The sequence below is a fragment of the Pseudophryne corroboree genome, chromosome 11 (genome assembly GCF_028390025.1).
Source record: "Pseudophryne corroboree isolate aPseCor3 chromosome 11, aPseCor3.hap2, whole genome shotgun sequence".
In the NCBI taxonomy this organism is placed as follows: Eukaryota; Metazoa; Chordata; class Amphibia; order Anura; family Myobatrachidae; genus Pseudophryne; species Pseudophryne corroboree.
Window position 1 is genome coordinate 82665504 of NC_086454.1, and position 20144 is coordinate 82685647.

The following is a 20144-nucleotide window of genomic DNA, read 5'->3' on the forward strand; positions in this document are numbered from 1 at the left end:
TGAATACTTATGTACATGTGATTTTTTATTTTTTTATTTTTAATAAATTTGCAAAAATCTCAAAAAAACATTTTCACGTTGTCATTATGGGGTATTGTGTGTAGAATTTTGAGGACAAAAAAGAATTTATTCCATTTTGGAATAAGGCTGTAACATAACAAGATGTGGAGAAAGTGAAACGCTGTGAATACTTTCCGCGTGCACTGTAATCTTTGGCTCACTGATCCCAGTAATTTTTTTGGTTGGAACCTGCTAATCGATGATTTTGCAGATCCCCTGACCCAGGCACCGGGATAATGGGGAATTGCCCCGACGCTTCGCTGATGTATGTCCCCTTTTCCTGTTCCCACTGTACGTCAGACTCAGGATAGACTTTATAGAAGTTATTATCACTGATATTAATAAATAAGTTGCCTTTATCCAGCTGACTTGGTATGCTGGTATTTGTAGTTCCATAATACATAACAAGCCTTTTGTGCAGAAAAGATACGTGAGCATAAGGGCCATCTTAACAGCTGTGTAGGCCCCTTGGCAAAGCAATGCACTGGGGCCGCTACCCATCCTCCAGCGGTAAGGGCGGGGGGTGCTATCAGCGACAGCTTTGATGTCCCGCGTGCTGTAGGGGGTGTTCTATCTTCCGCTCGGCATGTAGGACCTGGAGCAGTAATTTCTGCTAATTATTCCTTTACTGCACAGATGGAGGGAGATGGGCAGGAAGGAGAACACTAAACTGTAGCAGGGGGCATTGGGCTGAATGAAGGGGCCCTGGTACATGACATACAGGGTGGTAGGGGGTGTTTAATACATTGGGGATGGGTGGATAGTGGAGTGGGCTTAATATTCTTCATTTTCTGGTGGGAGAGAAGCTTGCTTGACTGCAGATATCTCCAGTTTCTGGAAATAGATTTCTTAGCTTTCAATGGGGAAACACTAGAGAGCCCTACCTTTCAGGAGGTACTGGGGACTTGGGGATTAGAGTTCAGAATCCAAAGCAATCTGTTGAGTAAAATATAAAACTGCATAACAGGTGTGTGGAGCTGGAGCAGGAACCAGCAGCTGGAAGGCTGATATCTCTGGTTCTGGACACAGTAGAGACATGCTGTCATTGTCCACCGAAAGGGGAGAGTTCCAGCTTTGGGGCAATATCCTCAGAAAAACTCTAAGTCAGACAGAACCCGAGATATGTGGCTGGGAAGAGCAATTAACAGCCTCAGATGGGGACCACTGCTTTGAAGTCGTATATCTCCAGTTCCCCAGGGCCGATTTAAAAAAAATCTGGTACCCCTGGAAAGAGCACATCAGCACATGGCCCTTATACTCCTGGGGCCCTTGGGCAACTGCCCATTTAGTCCATACGGAAAGATGGCCCTAGTGACCGTAAGTGTGTAGTGGATGATAAAGCACTGTGCATAAGACACTCGGCGAGTGCATTATATTATGCATATATACAATACTGACCTATTATGCTGTACTTTGGAGAGAATCATTACGCAGACAAATTCCATACAGCAACATGAACCAGAAGGTAATAATAGGTAACATAGGGGTAGATATATGAAAAAGCATACATCATTCTTTAAATGTTCACATCTGCTTCACTGCTTAATCACTGTGAAGCCGGTACAGACTTCAACAGCATGTATTACCATGTTTGTGTTACCTCACCTCACGCGTCCTCCCACACCCCGTCACACTGTCCTCCACAACCAGCTCACTGGGCATGCACGAGATCTCGCTATTATTGTGAGATCTCACATGCAGCGTGTAGCTGGCGGCCGCTGCAGCCAGTGACAGTGCTTTCCCTGGCTGTAGTGTATGGGCAACAATACCAGTAGCTGTCAAAATCGATAGCTGCAAGCGTCGGAATGGTCACTGAAACATACATTCAAAAAAACACACGTTGTTGTCCTCGGTGCAGGGCGCTTTAAAAACTGCAGCTGTTTCCTTTACTTGTGGCAGGTCAGCTCACACTGCCCAAATGATATACGTCCAAGAAAAAGTTCAAATAAAGGCAAAACACAGCGCTGTTTTTAAAATCTCATGTGGATGTCCTCCAGACTTCCTCAATTGTATAAAGGACACTTTACCACATAGGCATTAATAAAACAATCCATACTTTATTCCAAAAGGATCCAAATTTAAAACGTCTTTTTGTGCAGACACGGGATAATCACAGCATGAGAAGCGGCACAGATGTTAATTGTGGGATGTAAATTAGGAGCTCACCAGACCCTCAGGACGCAGTTCATACACGCGGTGCTATCTATAGCAGGGAATTTTCACCCGCAGTTGTAGTGTGAAGCACCCGCTAGCTGTCCTTCGATCACGGACTCCCCAGGCGCTGCAGTCGCCTCCACAATCCTCCGCTCTCCTCCGCTAGACGTTCCCGGCTGTGCACAGTTTCCAATCAGGTTCACCTACGGCTGCCGACGCGTTTCTACCCTCCGTGGGTCTTTGTCGATGCCTCGACAAAGACCCACGGAGGGTAGAAACGCGTCGGCAGCCGTAGGTGAACCTGATTGGAAACTGTGCACAGCCGGGAACGTCTAGCGGAGGAGAGCGGAGGAGAGCGGAGGATTGTGGAGGCGACTGCAGCGCCTGGGGAGTCCGTGATCGAAGGACAGCTAGCGGGTGCTTCACACTACAACTGCGGGTGAAAATTCCCTGCTATAGATAGCACCGCGTGTATGAACTGCGTCCTGAGGGTCTGGTGAGCTCCTAATTTACATCCCACAATTAACATCTGTGCCGCTTCTCATGCTGTGATTATCCCGTGTCTGCACAAAAAGACGTTTTAAATTTGGATCCTTTTGGAATAAAGTATGGATTGTTTTATTAATGCCTATGTGGTAAAGTGTCCTTTATACAATTGAGGAAGTCTGGAGGACATCCACATGAGATTTTAAAAACAGCGCTGTGTTTTGCCTTTATTTGAACTTTTTCTTGGACTGAAACATACATTGCCCCCAGCCCCCCGCATATCGGCTTTACTATCTTACAGCATGATATGGGTGCACCTCTGTCACTGAGCAGACTTCCCCGCACATAACGGCGCTGATACCGCTTCTCCCCCATATCGATCCTTCTTACATCTACCCCATAATGCAAAAAAAATTGTAGTTGCTGCTGGGGAAAGCGTATGTTTTTGTACGTGTTGCGGACTTCTTTCTATATCAACCTATATAGCATTTTTTATTAGTCGCATTGATAAATCTCAACTAAAGCGAAGTATCAATGTGCAGCCCCTCAGTATTGTACAACAGGAACATTCTTACTTTGTTTTGATAACACGGAACTATCCTTTCTTCTTAAAGACAGATGGCAACTGTGCTGCCCTAAGGCACCCCAGGAGGCAACGACACCCAGTTTGGGAACCACTGGAATATAGTGTGATATTGGGCCTTATTCAGTAAGGATTGCAAATTCTGCTAATTAGCAGAATTTGCAATCCTTTTGCTAGCATGCTGGGGGCCGCCCATCGCTGACTCCTGCTTCCCCCCCCTTCCTTGATGAAGCAGAAATTGTGATCGCATCATTGTAGAAGTTACTGATGCCTCCTGCCCCCGACTGCATTTTTTTGCTCACCCCCCACAGAAAGTGCGGGCGCATGCGCCTGCAGGGCGATCGTAATAATTCTGGTTGGATCGTGATTTGCGATACAACCTGAATTAGCCCCATTATCACAGATGCAGTTTATTAAGTAACATCAGTCAGCTTTCGATACAATGTAGTGAACGGGTGTAGTATGGCTGACCGGCGGTCAGGAGACCGCCGGTCAGCTTACCGACGCCGGGATTTCGGCAGCATACCGACGCCGGGATCCCGACGGGGAGGGGCAAGTGCAAGTCCCTTGCGGGCTCGCTGCGCTCGCCACGCTGCAGGCTCGGTGGCGACCTACGGTCGCCACGGGTTCTATTCCCACTCTATGGGTGTCGTGGACACCCACGAGTGGAAATAGTCCCTGTTGGTCGGCATGCCGACCATCGGGATAGTGAGGGGTCGGGATGCTGGAGGAGGTCATGTGACTGTCGGTCTCCTGACCTCCGGTCACATGAATACCACCCGTAGTGAACATATGACTCCATGTTGGAGTGAAAAATACAATTAAATCAATCAGCAGTAAAAGGTAACCAGTCAATGGTTAGAAAGCCTCCATCCCTGAGGTAGGTAAAAGTCCTGCATTGATTTGCAATGAGGGTAATCCAGATATTGCCCCCAGTTTATGGGTTCGGTATGATTAACCGCTGCACGGGATGCTGAATGTCAGTATACCGACATCGGCATCCTGAGCAGTAGATTGGCGGCAGGGGGGTGAGCGCAACAAAGCACGCTGCCGGATTGCTCCGCTCACCATTCGCTATTCTCCCTCTGTGAGTGTCGTGGACACCCATAGAAGGGGAATCACCTACGGTATACCAGCAGCGGTATAGTGCCCCCGTCAGGATCCCAGCTAACCGCATACCCTGTTAACTGCATGATATAAATTGCATCCCCTTCTAGCTATACATTATTACTATATTTATTTAGAGATGAGCGGGTTCGGTTCGTCGAGATCCGAACCCCCCCGAACTTCACCTATTTTACACGGTTCCGAGGCAGCCTCGGATCTTCCCGCCTTGCTCGGTTAACCCAAACGTGGCCGAACGTCATCATCCCGCTGTCGGATTCTCGCGAGATTCGTATTCTATATAAAGAGCCGCGCGTCGCCGCCATTTTCTCTCGTGCATTGGAGATTGACGTGGCTACGTTCTCTCCCTGAAAAGCTCCATATCTGTGCTCAGTGTGCTGCAAATATCTGTGCTCAGTGTGCTGCAAATATCTACGTTCTCTGCCTGAAAAGCTCCATATCTGTGCTCAGTGTGCTGCAAATATCTGATCAGTGTGCTGCATTGTGGGGACCACAAGTATATAATTATTGTACAGTACAGTCGGCCATTGCTGTATCTTGCAGCTCCGTGTCAGACTCAGTTCTAGACAGTATCCTGATCATCAGTGCTCAATATCTGCTGCATTGTTGTGTGACCAGTATATATATATTATATATAGTAGTACAGTGCAGCATTTTGGTGACCACCAGTATATAGTAGTACAGTACAGTAGTCCATTGCTGTATCTTGCAGCTCCGTGTCACTGCAAGTATCCATCCATATCTGTGCTGCATTATTGTGAGCAGTATATATAGTAGTACAGTGCAGCATTTTGGTGACCAACAGTATATACTTGTACAGTACAGTAGTCCATTGCTGTATCTTGCAGCTCCGTGTCACTTCAAGTATCCATATATGTGCTGCATTGTTGTGAGAAGTATATATATAGTAGTACAGTGCAGCATTGTGGTGACCAGTATACTACAGTACAATAGTCCAGTGCTGTTCTCGCTGCTCAGTGTCAGTTCTCCGTAGTATCATCAGTGCTCAGTAAAATCAGTGTTCAGTATAATCAGTGATTGATCAGTATAATCAGTTCTCAGTATAATCAGTGCACTGTTAGACGTGTGCCCGTTTTCCTCCATTAGTGCATTGGGATTTAGACAACTGATGAAGTTATTGTGTCCCCGGTACAAAATCCCATCTAGATTCCACTTCACTAGGCAGGCGATAGCGAGATTTTACCAATTAATATCAGTGATTTATAATTAATTATTAATTACAGTGATCTTGCCAAATGATTCCTGTGATTTTGTCATTTTCTTCCAGTGATTTGGACCAATAATACCATTGATTAGAACGAATAATTCCTGTGATTTTGTCATTTTCTTCCAGTGATTTGGACCAATAATACCATTGATTAGAACGAATAATTCCTGTGATATTGAGGTGTTTGTGTTGCTTAGCTTAGCAGTCCAGCGACCTTGGTGCACCTCTTTTTCTCTTTTCTTTGCATCATGTGCTGTTTGGGGACTATTTGTTTAAGTGCCATCCTGTCTGCCACTGCAGTGCCACTCCTAGATGGGCCAGGTGTTTGTGCCGCCCTCTTGGGTCGCTTAGCTTAGTCATCCAGCAACCTCGGTGCAAATTTTAGGACTATAAATAATATTGTGAGGTGTGAGGTGTTCAGAATAGACTGGAAATGAGTGGAAGTGATGGTTATTGAGGTTAATAATACTATAGGATCAAAATTAGCCCCAAATTCTATGATTTAAGCTGTTTTTGAGGGTTTTTTGAAAAAAAACACCCGAATCCGACAAAAAAATTTCAGGGAGGTTTTGCCAAATCGCGGCCGAATCCAAAACACGGCAGCGGAACCGAATCCAAAACCAAAACACAAAACCCGAAAAATTTCCGGTGCACATCTCTATATTTATTACATGTCAGTCACTCTCTTCTTGACACCGTTCACACATTTGGCATTGGTGACACTGTTTGCTGCTGGTTTACCTCCTACTTTTTAGGTCTCTCCATCAGTGTCTCTACTTCCGACTCCCGTCCTCCTCCTCCTCCTCAGTCTTACTATTCTTAGCTCTTCACTACCTTATCTCTCTCAGCAAAAACTTATATGATGCTTTGACCTCCACCTCTACCTCTATTAAGATGCCACCCAAATCTACTTTTCTTCACCCGTCCTCTCTCCCTTCTTCTTATGCTGTGTGTCCGGTTGTTTCTTCATCCAGATGACCCAAATCTCCCCAGGTATTACACTGAGCTAAACATCTGTCTGCTAAGTAAATGATTGCCACTTTAAAAAAAAAAAAAAACAGGAGAATTCTCCTAAAATCTCTCACTTCCTGATTTTTACACCCTATTACATTCCCCCACCTTGTTAGTTGCAAGTGTTCCAGGCTCCTGTCTATTTTTGCTCTTTTTACATTACATCGAAATTGTCACAGGACCTTATTATTATTTTATTATTATTATTATTATTATTATTATTATTTATGTTGGGTCAGTGCCTGTTTTAAATGTTTTCTATATGTATATTTGTGGCACTAGTGGCTCTTTTTTTTTTTTTTTTTTCTTCCTTTTCTCCCTTTATTTATTTAGAGAAAATTCACATTCATGACATCACTAAGTGACCCCTGTGCTCTTTAGTAAAGAGGTTTCACATTTACATCATTACTAAGTGCCATTTGCTGTTTTGTCATATTCCGTTCACGTTAACAAGGGGTATTTCCCTTTGCTCAAATACTCTCACATTACACTAGTAATATATCCCCAGTGCAGACCATACCCCCACAACACTGGACACAACGCCCTCATCACTAGTCACACCTATGCAGCGCTGGTCGTACTCCCTGCCGGTGGCACAGAAAAGGCCCTTCATAAAGTGTCAGCTCCCGGCCCACATGGACGTTCCACCATACTCCCTGGAGGGCACTGGCTGAAACAAAGGCTTGTCCATTTCACACTAGGTCAGGATAATTACCATATCACTTATTGCGCAAAAATGTCTCAGCAATTTGTTTCCAAATGGAAAATCTTTCTAAAACAAAATGCCTTCTACATTTCTATGTTACAGTCATTATAAATACATAGTCTAACCATACAATTCTACAATCAGGCATAGAACGGTAAATATAACATGTTAAAAAAACACATTATTACCTATACAATTACAGTACATGGCACCTAGCACTGATTCATCCATTTAAAAAAAATGGCAAGTGCCCCATGAGTTTATTATGTGTGCCGGGTCTCTGACCACACAGCTATATATACAAGTTGTGCTTGATTTAACTTTAAGTAATCAATAATCATTCTTAGCATAGTGCTGTATGTTTGGTTCTGACCTCAAAGTATTCATGATTCTTCTCTCCCTGATACAGGTCATAGAGTTGACGTGGTCGGACTGCTCACTGGTCTAATTTCTGCTGGGACGTTTTTGGTTATATTTGGACTCCTTGGTTACTATTGGTACATAGTCCATTGTGATCCAAGAAGACACAGCCAAATGTATGTATCATGCCAACAGTATGTTATCATTATCACCTGGGAGACATAACATAGGTGATGGCCTATTGGCAGGGCCAGCTCCAGGCATGTTCCAATAGAGCGGCCGCGCAGGGTGCCACCCTTAATGGGTACCGCACGCTGGTGCAGCCATATTGGAGCCTGGTCCTGTGTGCGCCTCCAGCAGCGTCCGCCCGTCCCTGCCCTATGGTCTATGGTAAACTACTCAGTTCGCGTTATGCGCGCTGTGCGGCGCCGGAGACTGACAGGAAAAAGAAGTTGGGCAAAAGGGTGCTCATCGCAGTGCTGCCCCATGATCCCAACAGCCTCAGCTGGCGAAATTATCACAGGGCATACTGCAGTATTTTTTACATTTTTTTTTTTTAGTAAATTCGGGCCAGATCACATTTCCCATTATAAGTATGGGGAATGTCATCTGGGTTCCTAAAAAAATGACAACTAAAGGGTTTAGAGCAGATTTTCATGAAAACTGCTCCAAAAGCCCTTTAATACATTAAAGTGATACTAAAATAATGTGAATATGGGAAAACTGGACTGTCCCGCTGAATGTAGGACAGTTGGGAGGTATGGCTTTATACCATCTTCACATGGTGTGACTGTGAACTCCTTTAAGCTTATGGAGGCATGGTAGCAGGAGAGAGATGTTTCAATCCCCCTCTTGCAGCTTGCGCCAGCTGTGATCCCGGAAACTTTTACTGAGCACATGCCCACTGCCAGATTCCCTCAGAGGTGTTTTCACAAATGATTATCACTACCACTTTCCCCGGAGAGTTCCCCTATGTACATAGTGGGAATATTTTCATTAAAAATTAAAGTAGCCACCACGAAACAGTGTTAATAATTGCGGCAGGACATAGGCCCCTAAGCACTCAACTTCTTCACTATCATTTGTAGTTCCTTGGGGCTCATTTATTATTAAATATTTGCGACTTGCTCTCCAAAATCACCTTAATGAATGACAGAGGGACACCCCGTAACCCTCCCCAGTCATGGCTGCCACTCATGTGACAATGCTAAATTCCTTTGTCGTATAAACAACCCTTTATGAAGCTAAGAACACTGTACGCTGTTTACTTAAGAAGTACCGTAATGGTACGCTATCTTCGTAGCGATCGCTCAGCCGTAGGCGAGACGCTCAAGCGTCACGTTCGCTCACGGCCCAGTGATCACAGGACACGTTATTGGTTATGTCTAGGGGAATGATTCGCTGTAGCGTAGCATACGCTCGAGACCACGAGGAGGTCACCAGCGATGCAGACGCTTACAACACTATACCTTTATGTTAAAAACCTTATACCAATGAAATACACTGAATACCTTAATGTGAGTACAGGGTGTAAGTGCAACCTTGTGTAACCTGACTATCTACAAAGCTGCTTGAGCGTCACCGACGCTCAAATGAACACTTATCACTATAGAAAATACACAGATGCTGGTTTAGGTTCCAAGGCCTATTAACTGTATTATATCTAATATACTTGTAAAAGGGGATAACAGTACAAATGATACACTACAATATAACAAAGACTTCCTAACCACAGAACTAAACAATAAATACAAAAAGACAATACTACACTGACCTAAATGCAATACAATACAATACTATAATACTATGAGAGATATAAGAGAAAAGAGGAGAGAGAGAGAGAGAGAGAGAGAGAGAGAGAGAGAGAGAGAGAGAGAGAGACGGAGAGAGATGAGAGAAATTGGCTCACAGTAAGACAATGATAACATTAAATAAGAGACAACATGGTTGCAGATAAAACTACACATGTGAGAGACAATCGCTGCGCAGTTAGTCAATGCTGAATACAGCATGGGATGGAAGCTAGACTCCATTTTGAGAAACCTCCCATAATTCTAAAGACTGCACCACATGCCTGAAAGGGGGAGGGGAAGACATCCAGCAGCAGCCATTTTAGATTTGCAGGTCCAAACACATGGCACTCTATACTAAACCACAATCACATAGCAGAAAACACAAGACTCCATTTTCTTCCAAAATGTCCAAGCCTCAAAACAATGCATATGTTCTGATTTTACAATTCCAAACCATCTAAAACACCTTTCACAATGTAATCCAACTTCCTAGAACCATCTCATAATTTCACATCCCAAACAACTTCAGTATCTCAATAACCAGAGCATATTCATCACAAGACCAGATCACAATGTAATTAACACAAACGTAACTGCATGGTGGTATTTATGATTAACAGGATATATATATTATAACTAACCAGCACAATCTATTTTAAATCTCCATAGGCAAACAAATACCACAAATACTATACTACAGATTGTATACTGTTCCAATTCATCACGGACTTCACAGAGTATCCACAAACACCCAACAATCACACAACCAAGTTACAATATCCTATTTAAACCAGAAAGCAATCTGTCTGTTTCCTTATCTAGCCATGTGAGGTTCAATACTTAGCCTTTAGTTTGGAGGATGTCCTGGGGATTCAGCCGCCATGCTGCTTGGTGCCAGGTAGCTGTGTGTGTGTCTGTGAGTGTAGCTACATTACATCTGTTCTCTGAGGCCACACCTGACCACTACCTTCCTGTTTGACCAGTACCTGGGGGAGGGGTCTTTCTTTCTCCTTTGTATTGAGTCACCATTCTCTTTGTATATGCTAATCAGGTTCAGCCCTGAAAACTTAGTAAAAGGTTGTCTTGAGCATCCATTGTTCTAACAATATGATCTTAGCTTTTATTCATATAATCATATCTATCCGCTGCAATGTCCCACAACAACACAACAGGCCTCAAACTAACCCACACCTCATTCTGCTTGCTTCAATACCAAACATGATGTGTTTATCTGGTTCGGTTCGAATGATACACATCCATGACATTAATTCATTAGCCAATTCTAAATCTCCATGATGTCTGGTGCTGTTCATTATTATAACCATGTACTGTATGAAACAAGTGCCGAATCCATCTCAGTGCCATGTCCGAGCAAATGCGTGTGTTTCCATATATTGCTGTGCTCGCTGCGCATATTTGCAAGTATAGCGACTTATATGTGTGCAGTTTATATGGTCTCTCTATGTAATATTTTTGACTTTGACACATGTAAGGTCAGCAGGAGTCCAGCTTCCACTTCTTATTACATCCTGTCAGTATAATCGTATACTGCAATGCTAGCGTCGCGCCCAGATCGCACTAGAGTATGTGATTAATGATAAATAGACCCCTTACATTATAGCAAATTTCACATTCATCTATTTATGTTTAGGAGGTGCTTCTCTTCTTGGTGATATGCAGAGTCACTCATTTTTCAATATTGATATATTTTTTATAAAGTATTTTTCCTAATCATGGAAATTATGCTTTAGGAATAAGGGGGTCATTCCGAGTTGACCGCTAGCTGAAATGTTTGCTGCGCAGCGATGAAGCAATGCGCACGCGCGACGTACTTTCACAACAGCCGATGTAGTTTCACACAAGGTCTAGCGATGCATTTCAGTCGCACTGGCAGCCGCAGAGTGATTGACATGAAGTGGGCGTTTCTGGGTGTCAACTGACCGTTTTCAGGGAGTGTTCGAAAAAACGCAGGCGTGCCAGGAAAAACGCAAGCGTGGCTGGGCAAACGCAGGGCGTGTTTATGACGTCAAATCCGGAACTGAATGGTCTGAAGTGATCGCAAGCGCTGAGTAGGTCTGAAGCTACTCTGAAACTGCACAAAATTAATTCGTAGCCGCTCTGCGATCCTTTCGTTCGCACTTCTGCTAAGATACACTCCCAGTGGGAGGCGGCATAACATTTGCACGGCTGCTAAAAACTGCTAACGAGCGAACAACTCGGAATGACCCCCTAAGTACAGTCAGCTTGCTACGTTGCGCTCGTTTCTATTCTGTCCTATCACGTGCGAGTATGCAATATGAGCAGTTTGGGGAATTTTCAGCGCCCCTATTAGTCAACCTTTGTTGATAAGCTTTTATTCTTACTCGACTAACGAGTCATACAAAAGGTTAGGAGAGTTTATTGTTAGTCGGGGACATTTGAGCTGGACACATACCCAAATGACCGAGAGATGTGCAGCAGATTAGGTTTCTTTTTCATATTCACTAACGTTCTTTGCCGTTTACCAAAGGCATTCCTGTTTTTTAAAGCTCTTGTAATAAGACAGTTCAGGGCTATGTAATTATAGCAGAATAATAGCTTTGCCTGTATGACAAAACATATAAAGCATGCAATTATCCCCTGTAATTATAGAGCCTGGAACATCTTACTGCATATCTAATATTTTTCTCCCAATACGATTTTGCTGGATGACTTAGGGTTAGAGGCTTGTTTATTTAATTCACTGACACAAAGAATGAATATAAATACATAAATGCAAAGCAGGCAGAAAAAAGTACTATAAATATATATATATATATATATGTATATATATATATGTATATATATTGTGTGCTGTGGTGCCCGGCACTCCTGGCCCGCCGCGGCACTAACTGTGGCTCCCTGCTTCCCCCTCCTATTTCTCCCCGAGTAACCCGCTCGGTGGGCGGAGTTTCACGGAATGACGCGGTTGCGTCGTTACGGCACGACGCAACCCCGTCACTCCGCGAAACTCCCCCCCCCCCCCCCACCGAGTGGAGTACAGAGGGGGATCCAAGTTAGGAAGAGGGAAAGGCCGGCGCGAGGAGCGACTGGTGAGGCGGGTCAAAGAGCGGTAATCGCCTCTGTAAGTATTCTCTCTCTCTCTCTCAATGTGTAAAATGGGGACACCTGCCGTAATGTGTGAAATGGGGACTCTGGCCTGCCGTAGTGTGGGGATTTAATGTATCAAGGGCATTGCGGTGTGTGGCATAATATGGTGCAGGGGGCATTACTGTGTGGGGCTTAATATGGTAGAATTTTTTTTTCCTGTGGTGGTCGTGATCTGTTGGAGCAGGGTCAAAAACTGGATTGTGAGGTAGTCTTTTCAGACGAGGCCATGCCCATTTAAATGAGGCCACACCCATTTGGATGAGGCCATGCTCCCTTCCCGGGTGCGCGCACAAGTTTTTTTTTAAATCTAGGTGTGTGTGTGTGGGGGGCACTTTTTTATGTCATGGAGGGGGGGGGGGGGGGGGCGCATTTTTAAATCTCGCACTGGGAGCCAAATTGGCTAGAAACAGCCCTGAGGGTAACTAGCCTGGGTGCCCTCCGCAGCGGATTAAGTATAGTAAACAAAAAGACGGCGTCACTCCAGGTCTTGTATCGTGGTAATAGAAAAAGTGTATTGAGCAAAATCACATATCCAACGTTTCCCGCAGCTCCTTTGTCAAGGTGTCACACCTTGACAAAGGGGCTGCGGGCCCCGAAACGTTGGACATGTGATTTTGCTCAATACACTTTTTCTATTACCACGATACAAGACCTGGAGTGAGGCCGTCTTTTTGTTTACTATGTATATATGTATATTTATTGATTCAAAGGACAGTATTCAATTCTTTTCACCCCTTTCCACAGCCGTTCTGTTTCTGCTGAGAGGCGTGGTATAATCATTTCCGTTTGCTACCCCGGGGTAGTGAGAGTGCTCAACCCTTTACGCAGCTAAACCTAATTACTATGGGAGCGATATGCGCGATAACGGGGATCACTTTAGAAAGGAGATTGGGCGTGATATATCGAATCGAATTGAATACCACCCACAGTATATTACATACAGCAACTTGAAATTCAGAAATTCACTGGGAATCGTGCCAGTTTTGCACAATCAGCAGCGATAACATTCACCCTATGTGTCTGTTCTATGTGCTTCAATCTTTTTTCTTACATCATTTTTATTTCCCTTCATGTAGTCCAGAAGAAGACCACGAGTGCAGGAGTACCTCTGTCAGATCTAGAAGAGAAGAGCTTCTCCCGATGGAGCCACTTGCTCCACCACCTGCAGAAATCGGACCACCCACCTATGAGCAGGCCGTGGCAATGAATGTCGATCATGAGGTTCCTCCACCCCCTTATCCTGAGGCTGTGGTAGACTCAAAACTCTACAGAAAGTCTTTATCTATTCCCGCTTCACAAGTTTTTTGAATTGGTATCCTGCTCCTTGAAAAGTTGGTGATATATAATCAACGCTATAGAACTCAGTGCCCTAGAAGGGCTGGAAAGGGCTGGACAGGTGTACGTTGGCTCTTTACACGCAAGATAAACGTTGGTGCTCCAACCACAGGCACCAAGTTAAACCACCGAAACAAATGTGGGTTCATGGTCAGTAGTGAAAGTCGCCATTTCTATAGACCGCCTGGAAAATCGGATGGGAAGGCAAAAATGTAGGATTATTTACATTACGAGCAGAACAGGATCTGTGCACTAATTTTATAAACTGACATTTATCATTTTGAGACTGGAAAAAAAAAAAAAAAGAAAAAATATGTAAGTGGCTCTAAATGAATAATATGCACAACTACCGGCATAAATCCTGGAATGGGAAAAATTACGCGTCAGTAGGCAGAGTCATTACAGTGAGTACAGTACTCCATGACAGATGGGGGCACTTATTGTACAGCGCTACAGAGAAGCATGGCGCTATAGCAATAAATTATTACAGCATACTGCAAACAGGAGTGTCTTGCTTTCCTCAAATGTTTATTTTCTTTGTTTGCAGGTAAGTATAGAAGCAAAACCAAGGTAAACACTATAATTTCTTGTAGATTTTTCCTTTAAAAAAGCAGCAAACATAACTAAGAAGATTGTGTATTGATTTAGCATTTGCTGCTTGACAACTGGAAAATTGGATGGCAGCCTTTCTTGTTATTTAGGATAAGAAATAGAACTTGTAGTGCTAGATTTTGTTTTAGCCTTTTTCCAACTAGAGTCTAGACTGGGATCTCTCTGCATGTTGTGGTTTTATCTGCATTTATCTTGTTTACCTTGTATGTCCCTGTTTTATATACAGTATGTCAGGTATATCCCACTGTCTGGGGCTGTGTAGCACTGCAGCACCTTACAATGAAATAACAACAACAGTAATGAAACTTATAGAGAAGGGCATTAGCATTGTCCAGTGGGAGGAATTGAGTGGATTGGGTGACATTCCTTGCCGGGTATAGATTAGGAGCACTAATGTCTAATTTTGTAATTAAGTGGAAAATCAGTATTCATTTTGTGGGGTGGGATTATTAACACCTTCACTTTTCTAATGCCTGTGTTGAGCCCATTTTGTATGCTTGTGCTTCTCACATTCCAATATCAGTAACTCATTTTTCATGCTCTCCCCAAACAAATGACATTTTTTTTCCTCAGAAAACATGGATTATTTTTTTTGTTCCATTTTATCCTCTCCCGGTAATTTTATGGATGAGTAGCCCAAGGCTACAATGGCTAATGCAGTGGTTTCCAAACTTTTTTGAATCACGGCACCCTAGAATATCAGAATTTTTTTCACGGTACCCCTAGGCCAAAAATTACTTATTGAGAAATTTAGAAAGAAAATACGATTTTAAACCTACCGGTAAATCTTTTTCTCCTAGTCCGTAGAGGACGCTGGGGACTCCGTAAGGACCATGGGGATAGACAGGCTCCGCAGGAGACATGGGCACTAAAAAGAACTTTAGATATTGGTGTGCACTGGCTCCTCCCTCTATGCCCCTCCTCCAGACAGGGCCGGTTCAAGGGCGCAGAGCGCCCCGGGCAGGAAAGGGGCGTGGTCTAATACAGGGGGCGTGGTGAGTCACGCCCCCTGTACATTGAAAGCGCCGCTTGAATGCTGAGCGGTGCGCGATGACGTCATCGCGCACCGCACAGCAAAAGGTCCTCTCCACGAAGAGAAACTAGACGCTATGCGTCTAGTTCCCTTCGTGGAGAGGACCTTTGCTGTGCGGTGCGCGATGACGTCATCGCGCACCGCTCAGCAGTTACTCTCCACGAAGGGAAACTAGACGCATAGCGTCTAGTTCCCTTTACAGGAGGCGCCGAGGACGGGGACGGCAGCGGGCAGCGGAGGCGGACGGGGGACACAGCGGGCAGCAGTGGCGGATCTTGCCACGGTGCGGCGCCCTCCGGATGGCGCCAGCGCCCTCCGGAAGGCGGCGCCCCGGGCAAAAGTCCTGCTTGCCCGTGGCAAGAACCGCCACTGCCTCCAGACCTCAGTTAGAGTAGGAGACGGACAGTACGAGGAAAGGATTTTGTTAGTCTAAGGCTGGGGTGGCCAACCAGGCAGAGACAAAGAGCCAAAAAATCTTGTTAGGTACGTCAAAGAGCCGACATTGAGCCAAAGGCGCGTGTGCAAAAATGGGGTGTGGCTTTATGCCAGCTAGGACACACCCCTTGTATAAAATACATTGAAAAAGACAGATCCAGCATAAAATACATTGAAATAGTCACTTTCACATAAAATAATTGAAAAAGCCAAATCCATATAAAATATATTGAAAAAGCCAGATTCACATAATACACTTCAGCTCCCCCATGTGTCACTCCAACCAGCTCCAACATATGTCACTCCAGCCAGCACCCTCCTACAGTATGTCACTAGTCAGCCCCCCCCCCCATTGTGTCTCTCCTGCCAGAACACTCCTGTGTCACTCCAGCCAGCCTCGACTTGTCACTCCAACCCACACTCATATGTCACTGCAGTCCCCCCAACTTGTGCCCAGGAGCTGGCTGGGAAGGGGGGCAAGGTGCCATCTGACCCCTGGGCCAGTGCAATATAAGTGTTCCAGGGCCACTTGACTGCAAATTTCCTAAAAAAAATGGGTCCGCTTGCTTGAGTCTGCCCACCAGGCTAAAGGTTGCTAAGCTCGTGATTGCAGCAGCCCCTTATGTGTCCTCTATTTGCAGTGGATGTCTCTCCTATAGTATTTGGCTCCCTCAGTTTTCAGTCCCTGTAGTGTTGCTATGTGTGTCTTTGAGTAAAGAAAGAGCCACATGTGGCTCAAGAGCCACAGGTTGGCCACCGCTGGTCTAAGGGCAAGATTCATAACAGCCTACACCATCCACACCGTATAACATGGAATATACGAATCAGTTAACAGTATGAAACAAAACAGCATCAGCCCGAGACTGATCAAAACTGTATCATAACCCTTATGCAAGTAAACAACTATATACAAGTCTTGCAGAATGTTGTCCGCACTGGGACGGGAGCCCAGCATCCTCTACGGACTAGGAGAAAAAGATTTACCGGTAGGTTTAAAATCTTATTTTCTCTTACGTCCTAGAGGATGCTGGGGACTCCGTAAGGACCATAGGGATTATACCAAAGCTCCAAAACGGGCAGGAGAGTGCGGATGACTCTGCAGCACCGATTGAGCAAACATGAGGTCCTCATCAGCCAGGGTATCAAACTTGTAAAACTTTGCAAAGGTGTTTGAACCCGACTAAGTCGCCGCTCGGCAAAGCTGTAATGCCGAGACACCTCGGGCAGCCGCCCAAGAAGAGCCCACCTTCCTAGTGGAATGGGCCTTTACCGAATTTGGCAACGGCAATCCAGCCGTAGAATGAGCCTGCTGAATCGTGTTACAGATCCAGCGAGCAATAGTCTGCTTAGAAGCAGGAGCGCAAACCTTGTTGGCTGCATACAGGACAAACAGTGCCTCTGTTTTCCTAACCCGAGCCGTTCTGGCTACATAAATTTTCAATGCCCTGACCACATCAAGGAACTCGGAATCCTCCAAGTCCCGCGTAGCCACAGGCACCACAATAGGTTGGTTCATATGATAAGAGGAAACCACCTTAGGCAAAAATTGAGGACGAGTCCTCAACTCAGCTCTGTCTACATGGAAGATCAGATAGGGGCTTTTGTGAGACAAAGCCGCTAACTCAGATACTCTCCTAGCAGATGCCAAGGCCAACAACATGACCACCTTCCAAGTGAGATACTTTAATTCCACAGTTTGAAGCGGCTCAAAACAGTGAGACTTAAGGAACCTTAACACCACGTTAAGGTCCCATGGTGCCACTAGAGGCACAAAAGGAGGCTGGATATGCAGCACTCCCTTCACAAAAGTCTGGACTTCTGGGAGAGAAGCCAATTCCTTCTGAAAGAAAATGGATAGGGCCGAAATCTGAACTTTAATGGAGCCTAATTTTAGGCCCAAATTCACTCCAGTCTGGAGGAAGTGAAGAAAACGGCCCAGATGGAATTCTTCCGGAGGAGCATTCTTGGACTCACACCAAGACACATACTTCCTCCAAATACGGTGATAATGTTTCGCCGTCACCTCCTTCCTAGCCTTTATCAGAGTAGGAATGACCTCATCCAGAATGCCCTTTTCAGCTAGGATTTGGCGTTCAACCGCCAAGCCGTCAAACGCAGCTGCGGTAAGTCTTGGAATAGACAGGGCCCCTGTTGCAACATGTCCTCTCTGAGAGGAAGAGGCCACGGATCTTCTGTGAGCATTTCCTGCAGATCCGGATACCAGGCCCTTCGAGGCCAATCTGGAACAATGAGAATTGTCTGTACTCCTCTTCGTCTTATGATTCTCAATATCTTTGAGATGAGAGGAAGAGGAGGGAACACATAGACCGACTGGAACACCCACGGTGTGACCAAGGCGTCCACTGCTATCGCCTGAGGGTCCCTTGATCTGGCGCAATATCTCGGAAGCTTCTTGTTGAGGCGTGACGCCATCATGTCTATTTGAGGCAGCCCCCACTGACTTGTAATCTCTGCAAAGACTTCCGGATGAAGTCCCCACACTCCGGGATGTAGATCGTGTCTGCTGAGGAAGTCTGCTTCCCAGTTGTCCACTCCCGGAATGAAGACTGCTGTCAGAGAGCTTACATGATTTTCCGCCCAGCGAAGAATCCTGGTGGCTTCTGTCATTGCCACTCTGCTCTTTGTTCCGCCTTAGCGGTTTACATGAGCCACTGCGGTGATGTTGTCTGACTGAATCAGGACCGGTAGGTCGCGAAGCAAATTCTCCGCTTGACAAAGGCCGTTGTATATGGCCCTTAATTCCAGTACGTTGATGTGTAGACAAGCCTCCTGGCTTGACCACAGACCTTGGAAGTTTCTTCCCTGTGTGACTGCTCCCCATCCTCGGAGGCTCGCATCCGTGGTTTCCAGAACCCAGTCCTGAATGCCGAACCTGCGACCCTCTAGAAGGTGAGTACTCTGCAGCCACCACAGGAGAGATACCCTGGCCCTTTGGGACAGGCTGATCATCTGATGTATATGTAGATGTGACCCGGACCACTTGTCCAGAAGGTCCCACTGAAAGGTCCTCGCATGGAACCTGCCGAATGGAATGGCCTCGTAAGACGCCACCATCTTTCCCAGAACTCGAGTGCATTGATGCACCGACACCCTTTTCGGCTTCAACAGGTCTCTGACCAAGTTCTGGAGTTCCTGGGCCTTTTCCATCTGGAGAAAAATCCTTTTCTGTTCTGTATCCAGAATCATGCCTAAGAAAGGCAATCGGTTCGTCGGAACCAACTGTGACTTTGGTAGATTGAGAATCCAGCCGTGCTGCTGCAACACCCTCAGGGAGAGAGACACGCTGTTCAGCAACAGCTCTCTTGATCTCGCTTTTATTAGGAGATCATCCAAGTACGGGATAATTGTGACTCCCTGCCTGCGCAGGAGCACCATCATTTCCACCATTACCTTGGTGAAAACCCTCGGGGCCGTGGAAGCCCAAACGGCAACTTCTGAAATTGGTGATGAGGAGGATATATGGGGACATGAAGGTATGCATCCTTTATGTCCAGGGACACCATATAATCCCCCCCTCCAGGCTGGCGATGACCGCTCTGAGCGATTCCATCTTGAATTTTAACCTCTTTAAGTATAGGTTTAAGGATTTTAAATTCAGAATGGGTCTGACCGAACCGTCCGGTTTCGGGACCACAAACAGGGTTGAGTAATACCCCATCCCCTGCTGAAGCAGGGGAACTTTGACCATCACTTGTTGAAGACACAATTTTTGAATCGCATTTAAAACTACCTCCCTCTCTGGGGAAGAGGCCGGTAGGGCCGAATTGAAAAACCGGCGAGGAGGCACCTCTTCCAATTCCAGCCTGTAACCCTGGGAAACAATGTCTATTGCCCAGGGATCCACCTGTGACTGAACCCAGACGTGGCTGAAAAGTCGAAAGATGTGCCCCCACTGGGGCGGACTCCCTCAGCGGAGCCCCAGCGTCATGCGGTGGATTTTGTAGAAGCCGGGGAGGACTTCTGCTCCTGGGAACTAGCTGTAGTTGGCAGCTTTTTCCCCTTGCCCTTACCTCTGGCAAGAAAGGAAGATCCCCGTACTCTCTTGGATTTATGCGCCCGAAAGGACTGCATCT

At 45.5% G+C, this 20144-nt stretch overlaps 1 protein-coding gene across 1 annotated transcript in view; it reads left to right on the top strand.

Moving 5' to 3' along the window:
• The window catches only part of PRRG4 (proline rich and Gla domain 4), a 61986-nt gene extending 46383 nt beyond the window's left edge, over nt 1-15603 (top strand). Inside the window, exons 5-6 of the mRNA XM_063944476.1 lie at nt 7763-7889; nt 13712-15603. Coding sequence (XP_063800546.1) covers nt 7763-7889; nt 13712-13943 — 359 coding nt within the window. The 3' untranslated portion in view covers nt 13944-15603. The remainder of the gene's footprint in view (nt 1-7762; nt 7890-13711) is intronic.
• The last annotated feature ends 4541 nt before the right edge of the window (nt 15604-20144 follow it).